This window comes from Thamnophis elegans, chromosome 1 (assembly GCF_009769535.1).
Source record: "Thamnophis elegans isolate rThaEle1 chromosome 1, rThaEle1.pri, whole genome shotgun sequence".
Classification (NCBI taxonomy): domain Eukaryota; kingdom Metazoa; phylum Chordata; class Lepidosauria; order Squamata; family Colubridae; genus Thamnophis; species Thamnophis elegans.
In genome coordinates this window covers 162,218,122-162,244,856 of record NC_045541.1, presented here as the reverse complement: position 1 = coordinate 162,244,856, position 26,735 = coordinate 162,218,122, and the positions used below count along the sequence as shown (strand labels likewise).

At 38.4% G+C, this 26,735-nt stretch overlaps 1 protein-coding gene across 1 annotated transcript; it reads right to left on the bottom strand.

Annotated features, from left to right (window-relative positions):
* Nucleotides 1-26,527, bottom strand: MIS18BP1 (MIS18 binding protein 1). The gene is made up of 16 exons (XM_032208734.1): nt 25,937-26,527; nt 24,215-24,346; nt 22,189-22,604; nt 20,917-21,008; nt 19,371-19,501; nt 18,390-18,480; nt 15,399-15,550; nt 13,950-14,116; nt 11,355-11,463; nt 5,832-6,717; nt 5,326-5,492; nt 4,647-4,789; nt 3,050-3,195; nt 2,542-2,626; nt 1,803-1,860; nt 1-699 (listed from the first exon to the last, which is right to left on the bottom strand). Exons 1-16 carry the CDS (start codon nt 26,493-26,495, stop codon nt 608-610), a joined length of 3,426 nt encoding a protein of 1,141 aa, XP_032064625.1. The 5' UTR covers nt 26,496-26,527; the 3' UTR covers nt 1-607.
* Between the last annotated feature and the right edge of the window lie 208 nt (nt 26,528-26,735).

Genomic DNA, 26,735 nt, shown 5'->3' with positions numbered 1-26,735 from the left:
AATAGTTATTTTATTAATTTAGTCTTCTCTAAATAGTTAAAAATGTAATACTACTAGTTTATACATTGATAGAGTAGCTGTGTTTACATAATGTATTACTCGAGATTTATTGAACTCATTGGTCTTGGTTCACACAACAGACCAAACATAAACTAACCATAGAGTGGGCTAATACACATTTTAGTTATATTGTATGTATCCAGTTACACTGTAATTGCCAAATTACAGTCAAAAACATTTAAAAGGTACTAAGCAAGTAAGTTTAATACAAAAATACATAAGCACTGCTGTTGGAACAGAAAATATAGGTTCTTTGGTATTACAAACAATACTCTTGACATTTATCGTACAATTAACTTCTAGAAAACATTTTACTTCCACTAAAAAAGGTAATTACCACAGCTACCTCTTTACATAATCTCTGCATCGTATCTTCTAAAAAAGAAAGCTAAGTGTGTGTGGTAGATTTTTCTCTATTCTGAACACTTGATAGTACAGAGCTTTGGAACAACTTAAGTCAACTCAAAACAGGCTGGAATCAAAACTCAACTGTTCACAGTACATTAAAAACATCCGTAGCTATGGAGTTGGAGCCTTCATCAGGTGCCTATGTGGAAAAATACACATCATTCTCTTCATCAGACTGCATTTCTTCTTCCACTTCAAATAGATTCCTCACTCCAGTAGAAGTTCCTACATCTATAGTAAGGTGAGAAAAAAACCCAGGGATGATAGTATCCAAAATGGTCCCATATAATACCATCCTCAGATACAATCTTATAGTCAACATGAAAAGCTGAACTGGTCTTGGAGAGAAATTCTATATTGCATGAAAACCCACCCCAAACCAACTAAGTTAAAAGGAGACTGGCAAACCATATGCATAGGTATTCACAATCCCAGGAGTTGGGACTGATTAATTTACCTTTTAACAATTATACAGAAATTATTTTAATGTCCACAGGACCAGATTACCTCTGTAATTGGTGTGGGGCACTCAAGCGTTCATAATTATGGATTTCAATTTCTGAATATCTGCATTTAAAATTGAGATTTCCCACCCTGGGAAATATACTCAGGGAAAATACAGGTAGTAAAATTGGGTGCCTAAATCTGGAACTAATTCTTAACTCTGCAGTCACCAAACCTCATGAGCTGCTTTGTCTGCTGGCTTCATGTTAAGGTTTGCAAATGGTGCAGAAGAAAATACTTTCAAAATTACAAATCCTGAAACATGCCATGTTCATTACTGCATACTGCAATGTCGCTCATATATGCAACAGATGGCTTCCTTTGTAGACTACAATTTCCAGACCTTCGTTTGACACAGCGTCCTCTGATGACCACAATAGGGGGCCTGTACGTCCATTGCTAAGCAAGGAGTGATCCGTTGTGAAAGTGAGCCACAATCAATTTCAACTTTTTTGCCATGGTGGTGAAGTGAATCACAGTGGATATTAAGCGAATGACATAGTTGTTGAATGAATCTGGCTTTTTCCCCATTAATTTTGCTTGTTGGAAGCTGCCCGGGAAGGTGACAATGATCACATGACCCAGGATGCTGCAATTACAATAAATATCGGTTGCCAAGCACTCAGACGTGACCCTGGGGATGTTGTGACAGTCGTAAGTTCAAGGACTAGTTGTAAGTCACTTTTTTCCATGCTATTATAATGTTGAACAGTCACTGAATGAATAACTGTAAATCGAGGACTAACTGCATTGATGGTGCCATACTGGGGACTCCCAAGTCTAATCCTAAATCCTGACAACGTCGTATAAAGCAAGTGAAACAGGCCTACCTTCAAAATTAAAGACATTTGTTCTTCGAGACATGGGAGTAGTGAGCACTGTCACAGCCTGATGGAAACAAAAGATACATTACTTTCCGCAAGCAAAGAGCTTGTAGAAAAGCTTCGTGGCAAAACAAACAAGCCAGCTAAGAACACTAGACTGCAGTTTAGATTCGATAAAGCCATGGAATACGCATTTTATGTCCCAGCTCTGTAATCCTGTCGTGCTACTTTCCTAGGCACTATATGCAGGCAGAGGAAATTTCGACATTGGGTTAGTCAATGCGTAACCAGCCAAGAATTATTTTTTCAAGGCAAGGCTGTGACTAAATAGAAAATAGCAGCTTGTTACTGGAAAATGGCTTTAGGAATTGTCCTTTAGAACAAGGGCATTTGTGGTTCAACACACCTCTGAACCACAAAGGTCCTGAGGAGGCTCATTAAGAAACTTAGTTGGCTCTTGGTCCTGACCGCTTCATGTCTCATAATTGGTTTTTTTTTTTTTTTGGGGGGGGGGGGGTGTTGTTTTCCATTTTTAGCTGTTAATAAAGCTGTTTGCTTCTGAAGTGGATTTGACAACTATTTTTATTTGTTCAGGGGGGAAAAAGTATTGTTACTGAGAAAATAACCAGGTCCTATGAATAGCTTTAGATCCCTTCAGAGAGAAGGAAAATGTATGCATTTTTCTTTAAAAGATGCAGGATATCTAATTTGTCTTCATATGTGATAAATGAAGGAAAGGCATTACCGATTTCTTCTTTACATTCAGCCACGTGCGTTCCTTGCCTTTGATAAGTTTTTGCATGTGGAAGACATGTCTATCACAGCTTTCCCTAAAATAAAAAGACAATTTAAATGGAGGAATCTGTGTATGTGAATGTGTCTCACTTACTTACTCCCAAGAAGCAACATCTTTGCTTGTTGTCAGGCTGTAGCAGCACACGCTGTTTAGTCTTAACACCGTCCCAAGAATCTATTGCTCGCTATCCTTCTTTTCTCTTCCTTTTTTCTATTTCTCTTCCTGTGCTTGCCCCCATCCCAAAAAAGCACATTCCAGAATGCTGAAATGCCCACATAATCCAACTTCCTTGTTGCTTGACTCAGTCCTATCCTTATTGTTGGAACCGTATATTTATGTGTGAATTTTACACACTTGTCAGCAGTGACTTCAGTGAACCTAGAATGAGTTCTGCTCATAAAAAGGCAGTTGCTTTTGCCGTTCAAAATAATGAATAGAATCCATCCAGAGTACCTACCTATCCGGAGGTTCCAGCATGCCAGGGGTGAGGTGGTCACATTGGGGTGTCTTCAACCAGGGGAAAATAGCTGACGCAGGTGTAATAGGTTGACTTTCTTTCAACTGGAAAATATCTTCCTCTGGGGCCACGCAGAACTGTGGCAACTACAGATCATATCTTGGTTATCCCCAGAAAGAGAAGGTGTTTGCTGTAAGTTTACTATATTATCCCCATCCAAGAGCATCTTTCTCATGTTGCCTTCATGCCTTTTTTTCCCCGCAATTAGAAGATGAGGCATTTATTATAAATTATCCATAATTAAAGCTGTGATAGAATTTTTAGTTAGTTAGGTGAAAGTAACATAGTTTTAATAGATGATGTGGGCCTTACCAATAGGATGAATCACATAGGTAGGGTAATGATTGTAAAGCTGTTAGAGAGTTTCGAGGTTGTGAAGATTTTTAAGGGGAAAAGACTCAGAAGCAGATAGAAAGTTGAGTAAAGGATAAGCAAATGGAAAAGGCAGATGCCTAATGTAATAGGTCTATACCAGTGGTTCCCAAACTTGGCAACTTTAAGACTTGTGGACTTCAACTCCCAGAATTCTCCAGCCAGCTCTGGGAGTTGAAGTCCACAAGTCTTAAAGTTGCCAAGTTTGGGAACCACTGGTCTATACTATTAAAGTAAAAAACTATTTTTAAAAACTTAAAATCTTAGTTTTTTTAAAAAAAAAATCTCTCAAAGGGCAAACAGTTTGCTGCTACAGATGGACTGAGTTCCAGAGAATGGTTCACGTATAAATAACACTTAGAAAAGCAGAGTAAAGTAATAGGGTTGGTATAACTCTTTCTATATTTTCTTCCTTTTGTACTTTGTTCTATTAATTACCTACAACTAACAGTGTACTTGCAACTCTCTGCAATAACTAGAATCCCAATGGATACCAGATATTTAGGGAATGTCTGTTACATACATTTTGGACTAATCTCAAGATCTAGACATAAGCCACGATTCTATAAATGTATTTCTGAAGACCAGCACAAAATCAAGAATGAGTTTATTTCACACCGTTAGATCCCAGGAAAAGGAAAACAACTTTCCATCTTTGTTTTGAACGGTTCCACCACAAAACCGCGGACGACAAAATCGCGGTCGACGAAAGCGCGCATTTGACGTCATCACAGCGCGATGAAAACATCGCACTGTGATGGAAAAATGTAAAAATAAAGCGAAAACCTTACCCTAACCCCCCCAAACCTAACCCTAAACCTAACCCTTAACCTAAGCCTAAATCTAACCCTAAACCTAACCCTTAACCTAACGCTAAACCTAATGCTAACCTTTAACGTAAAATTTAACGTAACCCTAACGCTCTAAACCTAACCTTAACCCTTAACCTAACCCTAACCCTAACCCTTACCTTTATGTGAATCGGCTTGCTTTAATTTTATTGTTATTTCAATTTTTAATTTTTTTCGTCGCGCTGTGATGACGTCAAATGCGCGCTTTCGTCGATCGCGCTTTTGACGGGTCATGGTTTTGAACATTTCTAGCATCCTATCTGATGGAACCCTGGTAGAAATATTCTAATATAAACAACAGATATGATATTTACTTTTATGTTCCTATTTTGGAAAGGTGTGGAAGTAAAGATGTCATCGTGGTTATCCTTGGGCATCTCTTCAAGGAATTTCCGCATCTGCTGTATCCTTTTCAGGGTTCCCACCTTTGCCAACGGCTGTTGTTGTGTCCCCCTATCTATCAGCAAGAATGATACAAACTAACATGGACATTTTTTTTTTCTTTTTTGGTAAGAGGATGGAAATTGTAGGCAAAGGTTAGAAGCCACTTAAAAAAAAACCTGTTACTTTCCTTAATCTGAATTTTTTGGATTGGAATTTTCTTCACTCCCCACACTAACTTTAAACAACACTATACACAAACAGCTTCATCAAACCATTTTAAAGACAGAATTAGTTTGTACACAGTCACTTTTTTCCAATTAGTGAACAAAAATAACACATAAGCATCCTATTATTACTTCAGTATCTGCCCCAAATTCTGAAAAGTTATCCCAATATTCTCAGGTACAGATTCAAAAAAAAAAAGCCTTTATTCATCTTAAAACAGAAAAGTGCTTGCCTAATTTTGCAAAATTCAAGGGCACCCCTAAACAAATAAGAAAAATGCTATGCTTTTGCTGAAAGTCTACCCAGACTCCTACCCTTCCATGCCCCCAGAACAAGAACCTTGACATGTGTCTGGCTTTGCATGGAAGAGGTCAGGACCTGTACCTCTTTCTTCCTTTTTCCCAGGCTTGGTGGTCTTCTTTCGGACGCATTTCTTCCCATCGTGGTCTGCCATGTATTTTTCCTGGCATTCTTCAGCCGATCGTGTTCCCACAGACTTTGCCACAGCCATCCAGAAACCACTTTTGTATTTGGGAAAAGATGCCACTGCCCTATAAAAATATGAAGCACTGGGTGAACCACATTATGTTATAACTTTGGTGCCGATGGTATGAAAGTTAGACACTATATAGAATCTAAAAAGGGAGGTAGAAGAGAGAAGAAAAAAAGATCAGGAATTTGCAGAAGAAAATGTTGGGAGTTGTGTAGGAGGAAAGTCATTTGCAGGATTGGGTAGGAGAGTAGAAAAAGAAAGCTTACAAATCATTTTGTTGACTAATATGGAATCAGATATTGTTATCCTTGCATTAGAAAAGCTCTGTTAAGTCACACCTTTACAGACAGCGTCTTACAGCATAAGGGAAAATTATGGTCCGACCATCCCTACTTGCCTGTACATCTTTTCTACTTCTTCTTCAGTCCAGTTTTCATCAGTGTCTGGAAGAGACTTCACAGCATTCCTTAACTTGCTCTGTTTGAGTGGCTTTCTAGCCACAGGCAAGGCTTTTGGACTAGTTGAAATGCGACCATTAGTCCTCTTGGTAGGTATTGTTATCTTACTTTCTTCCACAGGAAATGCCTCTATGCTGTTTTCACTTTCGGTGTCTGATGCAAGAGCATTCTTTCTGGCTCTCTTGAACCCCTTCTGTGACTTTTGTCTATTCCTTTTCTCTAGCTTAGAACTGGTATCCAAGTCAGGAGACGAACTCTTGTTACTTAGTACTTCCAGCGAGTCCTCCTGGACAATGTAAGAACATTTTGTCTTTTGGCTCTGAGAAGGTGCTACGCAATTCTCTGTACTTTTTTGCTCATGGGATGGTCCTTGTGTATTATTACATTCCTTGTTGAACATTTCTCTTTTGAAAGGAGGCCGTATTTTCCTTTTAATACATGGGATTTCTTCATTAGATTCATCTTCATCTGTGCAAGGAACATTTTCCACAACTTTCTCAATTTGTTGATGTTGTTTCAACAAATTTAACGTGCAGTTCAAAGTGTCTGATTCTACATCAACCAAGTTTATTTCACAGCAAGTGATGTTTCCACAATCCTTAGTCACATTTTGCTCATTTCTGGGCCTGCTATTGGAGTGCTGCTTTTCTTGCATTATTTTCTTTCTCAGAGGTGTCAGCATAACAGTGGCTTCCTTCTTGTGAATATCTTTAATGATGAATTCAGTGTCATTTTCTTCAGGGTCTGAAATAAGGTGTTGGGACTGTCGCTCCAATTTACATTTGGTTTTCCTGGTTATATTCTTAGATTTCATATTAATTTTTCCTAGTAAAAATTAGTTTTGGAAATACAAGTTAGCTTAGGTTCTAAATCAATGAAATAATTTGTTAATAGAATTAATTTCTTCTTCACCTTTCTATTCTGCAGGTATTCAAGGCAGCTGACAGGATTTAAACAGCAAAAGCAAAGTATAACATTTTAAAAAGTAAAAATAAATACAAAATACTGCACTAAAATTAACCTTTGAAAGCATAACAAAAGATGTGTGTCTTTTAAAAATGCTAACAGAGGGAGCAAAAATCAGCTCCAAGGGAATGTGATCCTTACTATTGGAACATGAGAAAATCCTCTTACATGCCAAAAAGGGGGGCAGGGGGCATTAAATAGAGGGGGCGTTTTCAAAACAACCACTCCTGAAGGACTGAAAACAGGGCTGAGACAAATTTGTAAAATAAGGGCAATCTTTTCTTTAAGCCCCAACAGTTGAAATTGTGCAACCACTGCGTATCTTTCAATACAGGTAAATTATCCCTGTATCTTTCATTGGTTAGTAGCAAAATCATCCTATATAACATCATTTGCACTTCCAGACAATTTGCAAGCCTAGCCTACAGGAAGTATTTTGTATAGTCATATCATGATCACCAAGTTGTAGAAAATGATGTGAAATGTGCCTGGTACAATAAGGATTGCACAGGCATGTAATGTGTAAATGTATAGAAATCCTTCTCATGACAGCCATGTCTAGTAAGTGCTCAGGATCACAGAGTATGCCCAGACTCTGAACTATGCTGTTTCAAGGCATTGCAACTCTATCCAAAATGATCATTTCAATCTCTGAGTCTACTTTCCTATTTACCAACAGCATCACTGCTTTGTCTTGATTTAATGTCAGTTACCATCCCTTTCAAACCCATTACTCATCAGTTACCTGGCCCGGATCATTTTTACCATATTTTGTTGTGGCTTGCACCAATTGACCAGGGGGTAATCCGTCCTAACCTGCAGGGCTCCTCACTTTTGGATCACCAAATCAATCTAAACAGAGCATCAAATCCAATGTGCGCACAAATTGATATATGGAGTGAAACAGTTGTTGGGACCGACCATGATGAGGAGGAGATGGCTTTTTAGATCAAGGTTCAGTACAAAGAGAAAGGTTAATTTAATGCCACATCAAGATTAGTGTAGCCAGTTTGGGAAGACAGGGGATAAACCCTATCCCTGCATAGCCCTGGCCATCGAAATGCAACAGCTTGCACTTAAAACTATGAAGAATCGACACATCATCAAGAGAACTGCAGACTGTGGGCACTGCATTTCCAATCCCAGTTTGCTGTACCCTGTTGTATTACTAAGTACTAGAGCAGTTGGAGCTGGGGAAGAGGGAATTCTCCACAATTCCCTTGCACCAACACCGTCCTTCTGAAAGAGGACAGATCTGCAGTTTGGACCACACTGATAAGGTGAGCTAAACATTCTATAGAGCTGGGAATCTATGTTCTACTAGTTGTTAATAATGGTTATCATCTCCCATCATTATATATATTAGCGGGGGCTTCTGGGTATTAAGAATTCAGCATTAAAACAACTGCAGATTACTCATCCCATCTTAGAAATTTTCATATGGAACATCTTCTTACAGCTTTTTAAATATAGTTTGGCTCTCAGTTTTAATACTCTGCTTAATGTTTTTATGTTTTACATTTATGGCCAATGGATCTCAATGGAAGGTGATACAATAACAGGAAATTGAATGGCATGTTAAATGTGGTTGGCAGGCATTGGCAAGTTAAGCATAATTTTCAAGAACATCATCCCCCTATGACTGAGAAGTTTTTGATCAGTTTTGTGACCATTGCTGTATCCCAAGGTGATGTGATCATCTTTGCAACCTTCTGACAAACAAAGTCACTGGAGAAGTCAGATACACTTAACAACTACTGTATTTTTCAGAGTGTAAGACACACCAAGGTTTGAAGAGGCAAATTTTAAAAAAAAAGTTTTTGCACACTGCAAACCTCCTGAAAACGGGCCTGTTTTCCCCCCCAAAAAACAAGGGGGCATGAATAGCCTTTAGAAGGCTTGTAGAGTTTTGGTTTGGTTTGGTTTGGTTCATTGCATTTCCATGCCGCCTTATTCCCAGAGGGACTCAGGGTGGCTCACAAACCAAAGTAAGGGGGGGGGGGAATACAAACAGGAGGAAAGTCAACGGATAAACAACTACAACAATTTAAAAACAATCAACAACCACACAATTCGAGCGGGGGCGGGGAATTCATCAGCCCCAGGCCTGTCGGAACAGCCAGGTTTTAAGGGCTTTGCGGAAAGCTGAAGGGTGGTGATAGTCCGAATCTCCACAGGGAGCTCGTTCCAGAGGGCCGGAGCAGCCACAGAGAAGGCCCTCCTCCGGGTGGTAGCCAAACAGCATTGGCCAGTAGATGGAATTCGGAGGAGACCTAATCTGTGGGATCTAATAGGTCTGTTGGAGGTAATTGGCAGCAGGCGGTCTCTCAAGTACCCAGGTCCAATACCATGAAGGGCTTTCAGAGTGCTCGGGGGGGGGGGGGTGAGCAAAAAAGGCCCGTTTTTCACTCATTTCTGCCCTCCCCAGCCCCCAGGAGCACTCTGAAAGCCTCCTAAAAGCTATGCACGGCCATTTTGGTGAAGGGGCGAGATTTCGGGAGGCAAAAAAATGCTGTATTCAGTGTATAAGACACATCCAGATTTTTCAGCTCCTTTTTTGAGGGAAAAGGGTGTGTCGTATACTCCGAAAAATACAGTATGTTATTAACTTATCAACTGTGGTGATTCACTTAACAACTGTGGCAAGAAAGGTCGTAAAATGGGGCAAAACTCACTTAACAACAGAAATCTTCAGCTCAATTGTAAGTTGAGGACTGCCTGGCTATGGCTGGAACTGGCAAAGATACAGGTGACCAGAAATTGAGCAGGAATAACTAAATAAACTTATGACACAAATCCGCAAACTTATATGGTTGCATCAGACATCAAGTTGCAAGTACAGTACTTTGCAACTACCTTTCCAAAATAAATGCTCTCCAGAGAAAACTGATGTATTACCAGGTTACAATATTACTGTCCCTAAGCATAATTGTCAAGAACCTCCCCCTAAGCCTGAAAAGTTTTCTATCAGTGTGTACTACCTGCTCTAACATATGCCAGTGAAACATGGACAATAACCTCATAATCGATACAAAAGCTATGAGTGGTGCAATGGAAAGAGATATGCTTGGCACCACAAGACAAGATAGAAAGACTCACACATGAATGACAGAACAAACGAAAGTATCATCAAGAGAATAAAAGAATTGAAATGGAAATGGGCTGGTCATAGGGCAAGAAGAACTGATGGCAGGTGGACCAAGGCAGTCATAGAATGGGTCTCACTTGATAAAAAGCATCCACAAGAGACCTAAAAGAAGATGGAGTGACAACATCAGCAAGTATTACAGGCCAAACTAGCAAAGGAAACCTGAAGACCGTATTGGTTGGAAACATGTCTTCATCCTACAATGATGAATGAACGTTTTACTTTACATTAATTTAACTGTCTAATTTTTATTGATATGATGATTGGGGCTCTTTTGAAGAGAAAGGAAGAGCAAAAATAATTTTACAACACTTCCTGAATCTTGGTAATCCAACTGACTTTTTTTGTCTTAGAGCAGAAAGGAGGAAGACGAGAAATATTTTGGGACATTTCCAGTGGTGGGTTTCAAAAATTGTTTGAACTTACTCTGTGGGTGTGGCCTCCTTTGTGGGAGTGGCTTACCACACATGTGACCGGATGGGAGTGGCTTGCCGCCCATGTGACTGGATATGAAAATGCCGACGACACTTGTCAGAACCACCTTAAATTACCTCACACACAGCACTGGCATGCATAAGAATATGATGTAAACTTGTTTTTTACAAGGCATCTTTGGTTTGCGTTAAAACAACTTCAACACACGCAATGTTCCGATTGCGCCACAAACGTAGTAGTCATCCTTACCTTTCACAGAGGCACTGAGTTTTATAAATATGAGCATCATAGTGTAAAATAATCATATCCAAGGACCAGTGGTGGGTTTCAAAAAAGTTTGGAACCTCTTCTGTAGGTGTGGCCTGCTTTCCGGGTCCACTGGTGGAACCTCTTCTAACCGGTTCGATAGATTTGACGAACCGGTTCTACCGAATAAGTGCGAACTGGTAGGAACCCACCTCTGGACATTTCTTTCATTTAATGCAATCAAGAGCAGCTCATGCAGCATTAATATTGTAAACTACTGCAGCTTTGTTGTAATATATACATGAAAAAGTACAAGTCATGCCTTATAAAATTGGAAGGGGAAAGTTGCCATCTATACATATTTAAATATTTTATTGTATACTGCCTCAGAGTCCCCGTGAGGAAGACTATTTTAAAATGTGATAAAATAAGTAAAAAAAAATAAAGAAGACTAATACACACACTTCCTGCCCACCTGTTGATCTTTCTGATCATGTACTTACCTGACCTAAAGAAAAATATTTTGCAACCTAATAGTGCTTATGACCTTAACATGGGTTTAGTCCATTAGTCACCATGTCCTCAAATAAAGGTGAAGGAGCCTGTTCAGCATTAGAATTTTTGAATCAATAATTTCAAGAATAAAGTGAATTAAAATATTCTCTACCTTTTGCTTGGTTCAAAGGCACTTCTTTATGATCTTTGAAAGGGATCTCACCATTTTTCTTTGGACGCTTGTTAGTCCGCCTCTTCACAGGGGGCATGCTGCTCATTGACTTGAGGAACAAAAGAACTAATATAAACAAACATAATTTCAAAAATGCGATTTTATCCTGCACTAGTCAAATTCCACCTTCAGGACTGTGTTCCTTTTCTTAATACTATCCTTTCAAAAGGATTCAGACAAATTGGAATAGATTGCAAGAAATGCAATGAGGATTATCAGGGCATAGAAGTTGTCTTGCAAGTAAAGATTTGGCCTTGAGAAAAGACAATTGGGTAATTATAGACAGGCATTCTTCAACTACTTGAGGTTGTTTCACTTAAATGGCCACAACCATTTACAGTATAAGATTCTTAACCCAGCGTTCCCCAACTTTTCCAGCTCAGCGGACCGTCGGAGGCGTGGTGGGGGGGAGGGGGTGGTTTTGCAAGTGCTTGCCCACCAGTTTTCCTGTTTGGAAAACAGGCTGCAGACCCCTGCCTTAACCTATAAAGTAAATTCTTACAGGAACACATTTTCTAACTGACTGTTATACCAACTCCCTAAAGTAACACCTTGGAATTTTCTTTAAAAACCCTTTACTGGATCCCTTCAGGCATAAATTTTATTTTCATTTCTTGAATTTAGGGGGAGATTAGGGTCAAAGGATTAAATGGTTTTTCCAGCTTTATGATTTAAGGATTTGAAGTTACACTCTCAGTTCATTTAAGTTCAAGCCTTATGCACTGTAATTTTTTTAAAATCTGAATATAGAGTATCTTTCAGGTAACAGTTGCTACTTTAAATATATAAGATTTCAAAATAATATCAGAAATTATTTTTAAAAAAATAACACTACTGAAATTAGCATCAGAAATAACAACAAAAAAACCCTCAGAAGTTATAAGTTCCTTAAACAGTTCAATAGAATTAGCAATTTAGTAATGTTATTGTTTTCTCTTTAAAATTCCAATCCCTCCTTCCCAAATTTACTGAGGAAATCATGCTATAAATGTGGGCCCACTACTGCAAAACTCTTCCTGGTCAGGCTCCTAATGTCTACAGAGAGAAGTGCTCAAAATGTTTCAAGTCAAAACTTTCTATCCTTTGTATGCATCAGAAATATTCCAGCATTATTTTATATTATTATACAATTGTATCACAGTGGCCAGTTGTTTCGCCGGATTTGGCATTGGTTACTAGTCGGGCCCCACCCAGGGGGCTAGGACGTCGTAACGTATTTTCATAATATGCATGCAGATCCAAGCAGTGCGGCTTTTTGCATTTGGCTGATGGTGATTTTGTCAATTTTTAACTGTTTTAAATGTAATTCCAGTGCTTTTGGAATAGCACCCAGTGTGCCAATTGCCACTGGAATTACCACTGCTGGTTTGTGCCATAGTCGTTGAATTTTGATTTTTAAGTCCTGGTATTTTGTGATTTTTTCATATTCCTTCTCGTCGACCCTGCTATCACCTGGTATTGTGATGTCTATGATTGTAACCTTATTTTTCTCAACCAGTGTGATGTCTGGTGTATTATGCGCGGCTGGTGTATTATTATTATTTTTGTACAGAATTAGAACATTTCTCAGAAGAATCAGATTTCAAAAGTATCAGGGAATATTTGAAACCCAAATCATCTCTATTACAGATAATAACTATGAAATATTTAGGTCATTTGATGTCATGCAAGAATGGTTCAGCCTTCTGGAGCCAAGTGGAAGAAGCAAAGTAAGAAAGAATTGTGGTTTAGTTAAAAATAATAACAAAGCAAAACTTGTATTCCTTAAAGTCCAAACCCAGCATTCTTAAACTAGAAATTCTAAAACCAAATGTATAATTGAGACACAACTAACATAATAAGTTCTGAATGTTGCTATCCTATTATGTATGCATTTATGACCAGATTCAGCAGTCCACCTGCATTTGAAAGACAAAGGTCACTCTTTTGAAGACAACAAAATTCACATTCTGGACAGAGAGGCCCACCGGTTTGAAAGAGGCCATCTATGTTAAAATTGGGTAGCCGTCTCTCAACAGAAGGGAAGGGATATAACACCACATATCTCCTGCCTGCACCACTGTCCTTTCAACAGTCCCACGAAGGTTCCATACCCTTTTGCACTCTGATTCAAGTGACCCTGAGGATACAGATGAATCCCAAGTGGCCTCGACTCTCAGAGAGCTAATGACAACCTTCAGAGTGTGTTAACAATCAGATGGCGGCAAAGAATATAAATCAGTCCATTCTCCGCTCCACTCCATTCAGTTCAGTCAGAACTGAAGAAGCTTCTTGGATGAGAAGCAAAACATTATAGAGGAAAAAAACCAATGAAGTCCAGTTGCCACCTATAGATTACTCAACAGATTATTCCTTTAAGCTCAGGGAAAGTACAATTATTTTCAAGTTAAATTGTACACCCAGTGGAATTTTCAATCCATAATACTTTCAACTTGTAGGAATCCAAAATATCTATAAGCACCTGCTTAAAATTTCTATCACTATCATCACTCCAGAATAATAATTTACATATGGTGAGAAAAAAAGAAATCTTACAGGTGTTAAGTAGTTGGCGCCTCCTTTGTTTATAGTGATATTTAATGCCTGGTCTAGATGTATCCGTTCCCCACACCAGTACTGCATGGGTGGCTTAATAAGCCGCCCACTACGGGTGAAACTTCTCTCACTGTCATTCTGTAAATCAGTGGTTTTCATCTGCATATCTATCAAGGAAAACATACACAAAAATATTCTTCAGCAACAACAAATTTCTACCTGTGTATCAAGGTAAATTGACTGTAAATGTAAACATAAAGCTAGAAGCACCCTCATAAATGATCCAAGGAAAAGCTGAAGTAGCCCTACTGAGCATGTAATTCTCTTTAGTCAACTTTTATTAGCTTAAGATAACTGGAGTCTATAGAAGCAACAGTTATTGGTAATGGAAATATTTTGGGTTTTTTGTTTTTTTTAAAAAAAACATTTAATATGAAAGGCTGTTCCCTGCCATATAACTTACCTGCATTTGAACATTAGCTTAATCTAGATATACCATGTTTCCCCAAAAATAAGATCCAGTCTTATTTTTTTTTGGCCAATAAGCACCAGGTCTTATTTTCGGGAGATGTCTTACCTGCTTAAATTAGGACCACTGCTTCTAGGCCTCCCATGCCCCAACAAGTATTGTGCCGCTGTCCGACTCTTCTGTGGCTGCTTGTGGCCAGAAGCTATGTGGCTCATTGTGCCAGTGCTGCCACTCAAGGAAGGAGGCTATGTGGCACATGACGTTGTTGTGCATGTGATTGGCGGCAATGGCACAATGCATCACCTTGCATCTGGCTACAAGTGGCCACAGAAGTTGAGCAGTGGCACAACAGGTGCCAGGGCGTGGGAGGTTTGGCTGTGGTGGTCCTAAGGTAAGTGGGTGTGGGATGCGTGGGGCAGCTGCTCCACCCCCACCCGAGCTTCATTTTACACAGGTGCCTCGTCCCACCTTGAATAACCAGACGATGGGACAAAGTGCATGGAGGGCTTATTTTTGGGATAGGCCTTATTTTGGGGAAAGATGGTAGCTCTTTCACAACCCATGGAATACATTCTCATCATTGTTTATGGAACATAATATTAACAGGGTTAATGGATTAATTGAGCTGATACACTCTTTCCTCATTCAGCAACCAATCTGTTAAATTGGAAGTGAAATGGTTACTAAGCAAATGTGACTGAGGAAGAGAAAGAAAAACCACTACATAGATCACTGGCTGCTACTATCTCATTTAGGTAAACTTCTCTTGTACAGCTATGCCAGTATTATTCTCAGTCCAGCATGCCTTGTCATCACATACAAAAATCTGGTTGTAAGTGTTCACAATTTCTATTACTGTTTCCTATTATGAACAAAAGTAAATTTCATAGGAAATTACTAGGGTTAGGAACATCATAAATACAATGGTATTTTTTGAAAAGACCAAAATCTTCCCCAAACAAAGAAAATAACATGCATACCATATATTGTATCATTTTGAAGAGGTAGTACATCATAAGTGGTATTTCTTGTTATATATTTTTTCTCAATATTTTGGGGCAGATCCAATTCTTCTGTGCATTCGTTTATTTCTTCACTATCACCACTTACAGGAAATGCTCTTTCTTCTTTCCTAAAGATTTAAAGTTTTGCATAAGTATTAATTGCCTAAATCTTTTAAGCACATTTCATAATTTCTTTAAAATATTTAAATGCTGGGAGCAGTAATTATGCTGCTGCAGCAGCTCTTTTCTGAAATAGTTTACTTAGATCACATACAAGGAATTAGGTGAAGCCTGAGATACTTATCCAGAACCCCAATTGTTCTAGAAGGCTGTCTTCAACAGAAAATGACAATTTCAATAACTCCAAGCCCTGCTTTCACCCATCTCTCCATAGAGAAACATCTTTGTTTCCTAGGTCTCTGCCTAAAGTAGCTAGAGAAGGCAGTTTTCTAAACTTTTGAATGCAAAACCAGGATATAAACTTTTCAAGTGGAATTTTCTTTCTTTTTTCTTAAAACTTTTATGGAAGAATTCTATACAACAGTAAAATAATTCACATCTAAGAAAAAATGGTGAATACAGAAAAAAAGAGAGAAAAGGGAAAAAAAGTATAAGGTGGCTTATTTTTACTCTTATTTCAAAGAGACATGGATAACCAGTCTTTCCATTGAGGCATTATTGATTGCAATTTGAGGAACTGTCAATAGAAATACTCTAGAAATTTAATCAAGAGAACAAAGAGGATAAAATTAGTACATAGCAAATGACGTTATAGACTAAATCGCATTGCACTGGTGTCAGAAGCATTGAAGCATTTCTGACTTGAAAGGATTAGCCGGTGATACAATACAATACGATACAATACAATAGCAGAGATGGAAGGGATCTTAGAGGTCTTCTAGTCCAACCCCCTGCCTAGGCAGGAAACCCTACACCGTTTCAGACAAATGGCTATCCAACATCTTCTTAAAGACTTCCAGTGTTGGGGCATTCACAACTTCTGGAGGCAAGCCGTTCCACTGATTAATTGTTCTGACTGTCAGGAAATTCATCCTCAGTTCTAAGTTGCTTCTCTGCTTGATTAGTTTCCACCCATTGCTTCTTGTTCTACCCTCAGGTGCTTTGGAGAATAGTTTGACTCCCTCTTCTTTGTGGCAACCCCTGAGATATTGGAACACTGTTGTCATGTCTCCCCTAGTCCTTCTTTCTATTAAAGTAGACATACCCAGTTCCTGCAACCACTCTTCATATGTTTTAGTCTCCAGTCCCCTAATCATCTTTCTTGCTCTTCTCTGCACTCTTTCTAGTCTCCACATCTTTTCTACATTGTGGCGACCAAAACTGAATGCAGTATTTCAAGTGTGGCCTTACCATGGCATTATAAAGTGGTATTAACACTTCACGTGATCTTGATTCTATCCCTCTGTTTATGCAGCCTAGAACTGTGTTGGCTTTTTGGGCAGCTGCTGCACACTGCTGGCTCATATTTAAATGGTTGTCCACTAGGACTCCAAGATCCCTTTCAGTTACTACTGTTGAGCAAGGTACCACCTATACTGTATCTGTGCATTTCGTTTTTGTTGCCTAAATTCTTCTACTTTATCTAGTAGTAGGTTATGGTCCACTTTATCAAATGCCTTACTGAAGTCCAAGTAAACTATATCAACAGCATTCCTCTGGTCCACTAATTTTGTCACATTTTCAAAGAATGCAATAAGATTAGTCTGGCATGATCTGTTTTTGGCAAACCCATGTTGGCTTTTGGCTATTACTTTGTTTGCTTCTAGGTGTTTGCTAATTCGTTGCTTGATTATCTTTTCTAGAATCTTTCCTGGTCAGGCTGATAGGTCTATAGTTTCCTGGATCTATTTTTTTCCCTTTTTTGAAGATGGGAACCACATCAGCTCTTTTCCAGTCCTATGGCAGTTCCCCGGTGCTCCAGGATCTCTGAAAGATATAGTTCAGTGGTTCTGAGATCTCGTCTGCCAGTTCCTTCAGAACCCTGGGGTGTAATCCATCCGGTCCTGGTGATTTGAATTCGTTTAGGGTAGACAGGTGCTCACTTACCATTTTCTTCCCTATTTCAACTTGTGTTCCTAATCTGATTTTTGTGGTTCTGTTTTTGATAGGTTCCTTTGTGTAAAGACAGATGCAAAACATGAGTTAAATAGTTCTGCTTTCTCCCTGTTGCTTGTCACCTTCTTACCACTTTCTCCCAGCAATGGGCCAATTGTTTCCTCAACTTTTTTCTTGTTTTTAACATGTTGGAAGAAGCTTTTTTTGTTATTTTTTAGTTTTGTAGCAAGCCTTTCTTCATTGTGAGCCTTAGCTTTCCTCACTTCATCTTTACATGCTCGGACTATTTGCTGATATTCTGCCTTAGTTATGTCCCCCTCTTTCCACTTTTTATACTTATCTTTTTTGTCTTTCAATTTGTCAGAGAGTTTTTTATGCAGCCATACTGGTTTCTTTTGGGAGCTGTTATTTCTCTTCTTCATTGGTATTGTGCTAGACTGGGCTTTTGTAATCTCATTTTTCAAAATTTCCCAAGCTTCTTGAGTTGTTTTCCCCTTGAGGATTCTCATCCATGGAATTTTTCCCAAGCTCTTGCTAAGTTTATTGCAATTAGCGCTCTTAAAATCCAAGACTCTAGTTTCACTTTGATATCACTATTACCCTGGGGACACCCAGTTTGGGGGCTCCTTTCATGTCCCTGGCAAAAGCTGGAGTGACGGTCAGGAGCTCAACCCACCCCAGCACTTGGGTTTCAAACGTGGGCTTGTTAACCTTCAATCCAGCACCCTAATTACACGAGCCATCCTGCTCCTATACACTAAATGCAAAGTATAAATAAATGTTGCAGATAGTTTTTTAAAAATGTCTTAAATATTTTGATTGAAAAATTCTTACCAACAATCACAGCTATCACAACAACTCAAAAACATAAATATTTTTACTGACCCTGACCTTTTCATATAACGAAGCAAATCATCAACAAGCCTTTTCCAATTTATTGGGATTCCTCTCCCAAACTTCTTTATGAATGCAGGTGGTATTCCTGTTTGAAACAAAGGTATAGCCTTTGGACAGTTGTTATGTTTTAAAAGGGTGCTTCTTATACCTATTTTTCAAACTTTTGGAGGAGATCAAAACAGGGATAATCTTACAGGACTACAGAATTTTAGGAAAATTCCTAAATAACTTAAATCTGTATTATACCCTCTCTCACTTTTTGTAATGCTTTATTTTTATGCAAATGTTATCCTGGAAACTTCTAGATAGAGGGAAATTATGCATTGCGGAAATTATGACATCAAAGGTTCTACTCAAGCTGATGCTATCATACAATCAGCATTAAGTTAAATTGAAAAAAGAAAAATAATATTTTGAGAGGAGGGTGCATATAAACATGAAAAGCAGCTTATTTGTAACCTATGACTATCATTAAGTGTGGTACCTTATGATTCTTGACGAAAGTATCTTTTCTTTTATGTACACTGAGAGCAATATGCACCAAGACAAATTCCTTGTGTGTCCAATCACACTTGGCCAATAAAGAATTCTATTCTATATCATATTGGGCAAAATGCATAAATAAAATTAAGAGTACAGATTTCTGTATCCCTTGTAAATTAGAATAATCATTTTACAATCACATATATATTAAAGATATATATTCTTCCTGCACTATTACTTATTCAAGCTATCATTTGAAACAAATTAATATTTAGCAATGTGGTATAGTTTTAAACCTTATATGACAAGCACAGATCAGACACGTCACTGAATACCAGAAGGGAACTGGAAGTAATAAAGTACCCGTAGTTTCAGTATTTTGGGCAATAGGCCAGCATAAACAGTTGGAAAAGAAGCAGCAAGGTAGAAGCCATTTTCACAAGAAGCCTATAAAAATTCCAGGCTGCCCCTGTGGTTTTCCTTTTCTCTTACCTCCTTTCTTCATATTAACTGCATCAATAGGCCCTTCTAACATGTAGATATTTCCTGTCAAGGTTTTGACTTGATTGCGTGCAATGCGTTCTACAATTACATTGCTATGCCAGAAGATATTATCCATATCTCTAAAATAAAAAGGACATAGTATCATAATTGGAAAAGAATTAATCTCACCATTATACTTCCTTAAGATCCCAGCTTGAAAAGTAACGCGAGCCCATTATAATTTATTTCACTCACTTCCCAATGTATGTGTTTTATATTATAGCAATAGCAATAGCAGTAGACTTATATACCACTTCATAGGCCTTTCAGGCCTCTCTAAGCGGTTTACAGAGAGTCAGCATATTGCCCCCAACAATCTGGGTCCTCATTTTACCCACCTCGGAAGGATGGAAGGATGGAAGGCTGAGTCAACCCTGAGCCGGTGAGATTTGAACCGCTGACCTGCTGATCTAGCAGTAGCCTGCAGTGCTGCATTTAACCACTGCGCCACCTTGGCTCAATTATGAATTGTGTATCTTACTATGTGGATAATAACAGACTTGTCAAGTATTTTCCTTATGAAGAAATATTTGCAGGCATTTTTTTTTGAATTTGTTATAAAGGACTTAAAGCCTTTGTTAATTGTTCTATTTAACTGGTACAAGATGGACGAGACCGAATAAATTTTGATAAATACACCAGTCTATTCAAGATGTAGGTAATATGTGGAATATATTCAATCTACTCTTGGAAGCTTCAGTCCCTCCGTTCGGACCTCTGCGGACTTCACCTGGCACGTTGCAGGCTGAAATGAAGCTTCTGAAGGGCGGATGTGCCAGGGTAGGGCTTCAGAGGCCTAAACGGAGCTGCAGAGGAAGGCATATGACTGAGAGGCTGGAGATAAGACTGCTTGCTGGATCTTCACATGGTAAGTGACCCGGTGCAACAGATTGGGTGGGGGTAAAGCAATTGTGGGTAGCATGAGTATTTCAGTGGGTCAGAGAGGCCTTGGATGGTCTTAGGCCTGTTCCATCAGTAGACCACCCCCTGGCCTTCCCCATCCCGAAATACCTCTTGTGCACTTAACGAGCCTCGCATTCGATTAGTGAATGCATGGGCAAAAGGAGGGAGTGATCTTGTTCAAGGTACTAGATTCACTCCCACAAATACTCGCGTTACTAACGGAATGGGTAGGCTCCATTCCATTCGTAACTCAAGGACTACCTGCATTACCTGGAAAATAAGATCAAGGAATCAATCCAAACTGAAGTTTTCATTTTAACAAAGCTGTCCACTGCTAAATTTATGGCATAACAACTGCTCCATTTAACTTTGCTTTTTTTGCTTTCCTTTGTTTTTTGTTTGAGAGATCGTCTGTATTTATAATTTTTCTTTTAAATTGCTCTACACTCCTCAGAGATAAACTTCAAACTTATGGAAATGAATCCAATAAAATAATTCAATACTAATATCAATTCAATACAAGACTAATGCAAGGACTATCCAAACAAACCATGCAGACATATTTGAACAAAACTGAAAAGCAGTCACTTGCCTCCGTATTCCTTCCAGACACACAGCAGTATTGTCATTGATCACTCTGATTCCCCATTCATTCAGATATATCACATCTTTTTTCTTTGAAAACTAAATTAGAAAAAATAGGGAATATAATTTCTGCCATTATTGGTTTGCACCCGACTGCAAAATCATACAACGTATACCCACAGTTCAATGACATTCTCAGATTCATACTTCTTCCTTGTATTTGTGATCACTATTTAAATTTAAACTGTGCACATGTTTTATGATTTGAACCTAAATATTTTATTCTGAATTTATGAAGAAAAGAACTTTCATAGCTAGTTTTAATAGCTAATGTACCCTTCCTATCATATATGTTATACCACTCAAGGAAATATTTGTAGAGAATGATGCACAATGCCATGGGTGCCCGTTTATGTATCTTGTTAGTATTATAAGCAATCCCAAAGTAAGGACTGAATCCAGGAAAGTCTTGAAGTTTACAGATTTTTTTTTTGAATTTCTAAAAGTTTCTTAAATTGTTCTGAGATTCTGAAAGAAATAAAAATTCCATTATTATATTACAGAAATTTAAAACCATCTTTAAAGAAAACAGATATTATTTTTTTAAATAAAAATTGCAAGGACATAGCATGTCTCTGAATCATTTATTTGATCTCTGATCTTCACAGTGGTACAAACAAATGGATTTGCCTCTTTTAGGGAGATGGGCGGTCTATTAATAAAAATATATACATAAATAAATGTAAATAAGATACTAGTAGTTTCCAGGATTTTTAAAAAAAGTATAATTATTTAAAGAGAGCTTTTTCAAAATGTATGGTTCTTCAAAATTATTCTTCTGTAAAAAATATCATCTAAAAGAGCAATATGAAAATAAATGATAAGCTAAATTAAGCTGCAATTAGGGCTGAGAATGTAATCTATTGTCCACAGCTGCCAGGTGATGCCAAGAAAAGCAGCTATTTTAGAATAGCAAAACAGTTGCTTACTCATTTGCTACAACACTAAAAAATACCTTTTTGAATCAGAACCTGAAGTTTTGTGCAAGTCTACTCATTTCAATTTTTCAATGAAGTAACTACAGAAAATATTCTGGTGAACCATTTATGACCCATACTGATTAACCATTCTGATGTAGTAGGGAAAACAAATTGTAACTCAAGAAAAGAGAGTTGTGGTGCCCTCTTTAGTTATGTTTAATCGTGATTGACTATGGCTGGCGTGCAGTTTTTCAAGCCAGCCAAGATAAAAATAGATAAAATAAAATAAAAAAATTTACCTTTTCATTTGTGCCTGTGTCAGGTTCCTCCAAGAGCCCCTTGGTAGCAGGCTGTCGTTTCCTTGGTATATGGGCTTTTGGAGTAGCAAAAATTGTATCACACAGGTGTTGGGAAGGTTTTTGTGGCGAAACACTTAAATTTTCTCCTGCTTTTTGATCACATATATATTTGGATGGAGTCACCACTGCTTTATCTTGAAGAAGTATTCCAAATGCTCTTTTCTTCAAGAATTCTTTAGATTTAACATGATCATCACTCACAATCACAGGATTAGATATTATTGTAAAAGTCTCACTGGCCAATTCAGCAGATTCCACAATATTCTTCTCTTTCTGGCTAACAGTAGTACTTACGTATTCTTCATTAAGATTATTAAGTTGTTTTGCTGGGCGGGGTGTGATTAAAGGTTGCTTTGCTGTAGATAAAGGAGAGACATTTTAAATTTAGTACAGTGAAACATCTCCTAGAGGAAATATTCTTTTGATAACTATTGTTTCAGGATGAGTTATTATTATGCTAACTTCTTAGACAATAACTTCTTCTCAATAACAAGACAGAACTCTTTTCATTAAGATGTATAGATAGCCAACTAGAATAGTCTGATGGAAAATTAATTTTATACATGGTAACTGCAACATAATTATTATGGAGATGAAGGCATACTGAAGCTCCCAAAATTGTGGAATGGATTGTGAAGATGCCAGAATTGGCAGAAATGGCAAAACCAAGTTATTTGGTAAAGGACAGAACCACAAATACTTTTTAATAGAGATTTTGCTGATAATAGAAAAAAGCAAAGCAAAGCAATTTGAAAAATGGTTTAATAAGGGTTAAATATATTTCTGTAATATCAAAAAGGAGGAGTTATAACCATTATAAAACCTGCAATTTGCTTACTATTTTGTTTAACTATTTTATTTTCTTCCTAATGTTTCTTTACATTTTTCTTTTACCTATGTCTTAATAAAATGATACGATGATGAGATAGATAGATAGCTATTGTGTCTGTGTGTTAATGTGTGTGTGCATCAATAACAAAGAGCTTGCTGAATGGTGCACATGCTATTTGAAAACTACTTCTGTTTACTTACTTATATGTAATCTATCTCACTTACAAGCAACTTTGGGTGGCTTACAAACAAGAAAAGGGGTACAAAACATTAAATATGAAATAAATCAAAATGAAATCAGTTTCAGTTTATTGGTCTTGTATGCCGCCCACTCCCGAAGGACTCCGGGAGGCTTACAATAAACAGGGGAAGGGGATAAATAGACAAAACAACAATTTAAAATACACAACATTCATAGTTACCGTGGGCCTGGATACTTAACAGCCCCCCGGCCTGCCGGAGCAGCCAGGACTTAGTGGCTTTGCGGAAGGCCGGGAGAGTAGTAAGGGTCCGGATCTCCACGGGGAGCTCGTTCCAGAGGGCTGGAGCTGCAACAGAGAAGGCTCTCCCCCGGGGAGTCGCCAGCCGACATTGGCTGGCAGATGGGATCTGGAGAAGGCCTAGTCTGTGCGATCTGAACGGTCTATGGGAGGTAATTGGCAGGAGGCGGTCTCTCAGGTACCCAGGTCCGATGCCATGTAGGGCTTTATAAGTAACGACTAGCACCTTGAAGCGAGTCCGGAGACTAATGGGTAGCCAATGCAGCTCGCGGAGGATAGGTGTAACGTGGGTGTACCTGGGTGCACCCACAATCGCTCGCGCGGCTGCGTTCTGGACTAGCTGAAGTCTTCGAACACTCTTCAAGGGCAGCCCCATGTAGAGCATAAGGTAAAAATCAATACCAGAATAATATGGGGCAAAGGTTTGAAAAAAACTAAAGGCAAATGATGAGTAAATGAATAAAAGCAACTGCAAATTATTTGGCAGTGTGCTATCTAAGTTTAGTCATTATAAACAGAATATTCCATCTTTTACAAGAAAATTATAAAGTGAATTATAAAGATAGAAAAACTGAAGACAGAATTTCAAGACAAAAATATATGCAAAACTTCTCATCACCTAAGAAAAGTATTACCTTTTGGCAACCAATCTTTCTGTAACCTCTGTTTTACCCGGGAGAAGAACTTGTTGGGGGATTCCAGAAGTACAGGGCTTATTACTGTAGTACATGTAGTTTTGTTCACTGCAGTAAAATCTGTCACTGAAACTGAAAGGAAAAAACCCACTGATAAATAGTTTTCAATACCTGGTAGATTGAAAAATAACCTTTTAGAAAACACGGAATTTAATATTTGCATGGCAAAATATAATACAACTAATATGACAGACAAGTGTCATTACTGAGGAAGTTCAGATGTGCTCAGAAGTGCCCAATACATAATTTGACAATTAATTAATTATATGGTTATCTCATTACTCTTTCTTGGCTGCTATGATTCAAGTGTGGTTTAAAGCAACTCTTGCATGGTTTATGCATATAAAAATGAACAATAAGAGGAAGTTGGAGAAAAAAGCAATAGGCAATAAATGTAATGGGAAGGACAGCTTATTCAAAAATATTGGTGTTGGTCATCCCCTTTAAAACTCTTGATGGAATGGGTCCAAGGTATCTGAGGAACCAACTTGCTCCAATGGGATTGACCCACCCACTTGTTCTGGCAAAGAGCATAGACTCCATCAGTCAAGGAAATTCAGCTAGCGGAAATTCTAGAAGTCTAGAGGAGACTTTTCTGCCATGGCCCATCTGGAACATCTTGCCACCGGAGATGAGATCAACTACCACCCTTCTAACCTTTAGGAAGAGCCTTAACATCTTGTTCTGCCAGTTTGTGTTGGTCCCTGATGGAGAAGCTACCGTATTTTTCAGACTATAAGACATACTTAGCTTTTGGGGAGGAAAACAAGAAAAAAAAAATCTGCCTCTGCCTCCCAGCAATTTGCCTCCTTGCAGCAAACAGCAAGGTCAACTTCAGCACAGCCTGATTTAGCATGAGCAGCTGATTGGCAGGTGGCTCTGCCTCCCGGAATACCACCAATCAGCTGTTCCAGGTTGCAGGGATCACCACCACCCATCTGCACCGTCATCACCCATCGCCACTGCATATCCCTGCCACCTGGAACGGGCCAAAAACATGACGCTTGGAGGCTGAAAATGGGCCAAGCGGAGGCGGCAGCAGGTGGCAGTGGCGATGGGCGGTGACAGTTCTGACGATCCCTGCAGCCTGGAACAGCTGATTGGTGGTATTTGGGGGAGGGGGGAGAACCAACCGCCTATCAGCTACTCGTGCTAAATCAGGCTGTGCTGAAGCTGACTAGGCTGTTTGCTGTAAGGAGGCAAATTGCTGGGAGGCAGAAGCCGAAGGGTGGGGGCCTTAGGGTTGGCGGGGCTTTGGCAACATTTGCTCTATAAGACGCATAAACATTTCCACCCCTTTTGGGGAGGGGGGAGTGTGTCTTATAGTCCCAAAAATATGGTATATACTGGAAGTGGCTGGTACAGTGACCAGAGAAGGCATTACCTTTGCTCCGCTCTAAACTCATTATCTTTTACTCTGTAATTTTCTTTTGTAATTTTCTTACTATATTGTTAGCAACCCAGAATCACCCTGAACAGTGAGATGAGTGGCATATAAATTCAATCAATCAATCCTGAAGGGGAGTCTAAATTAATAAGGCAGGGGGCAGGCTGGCCAATTTTTATCATTGCTGGATAGAAGCCCTAGAGTTATTTTTGTAATTGTATCTCAAGCATGTAAGTATGTACTAGAAGAAATTTGGAAGAAATTATATAACCAACCTGTTTTTACATTGGATTCTTCAAGAAAATCCTCATCTACCTTTGTCTTTTGTTTATCTTCAACTATTGGTATTTTTTCTGAACTTGGTAGAAAAGCAGGTTGCCTTTCAGGAGTAAGAATATAATCTGCGGTATGCTTTGTGTCCAACAATTTAGCTTCTGGAGGCTTGTTTTTTTCTTTGACAAGAGCTGCTTTTTGTTTCATTCTTGAGAAGATTTTTGCTGGAGATTCATGGGATAATGGTTCACAAGCTTTACGTTTTTGAACGGCACTCCTTGACATATGTTTAGTTTTCTGACATGAAGAAATCCTTCCCAGCATTCCTTCAGATGCTTTTATTTCACTGATGTCAAAGAATTCTTGTATATGCGTATTGCTAGATATTAAAGTGGATTGGAAAACCTCTATGCCTTTAGTCTCTTGGCCATTATGGCAACTAAGAACCATTGAAGGAGGAATTTTAGCTGACTTCAAAGTACAATTCCCCTGGAATTTTACAAAATCCTTTAAAGGTGTACCACCAGGGATACTATGTAAAGAAACTGCTTTCAATGACATTTTTTCTTTCCTGTTAAAATTCTTCAATTTTCAAAAAGTACAGCATCTGCAAAAACAAAATCTCTTTATAATAAATGCTTTTTTAAACTAAAAAATGTCTTATATCTGCAAATATAATTTTCTATTTTTACATTTTTATTTAAAAAAGGTATAACACAAACACTGTGATACCCCATACTAAATGCATCTAAATTCCCTAAATTATTTAATATTTAAATTATAAATGACATATAATACCAT

Coding starts and splice junctions, on each gene's coding strand:
- MIS18BP1 (XM_032208734.1), bottom strand. CDS start 26,495: ATGTCATTGAAAGCAGTTTCTTTACATAGTATCCCTGGTGGTACACCT. Junction 14,117..15,398: donor TCAAAATGATACAATATATG/GTATGCATGTTA, acceptor TTTCCTTGATAG/ATATGCAGATGAAAACCACT. Junction 6,718..11,354: donor GCCTTTGAACCAAGCAAAAG/GTAGAGAATATT, acceptor AATTTTTACTAG/GAAAAATTAATATGAAATCT.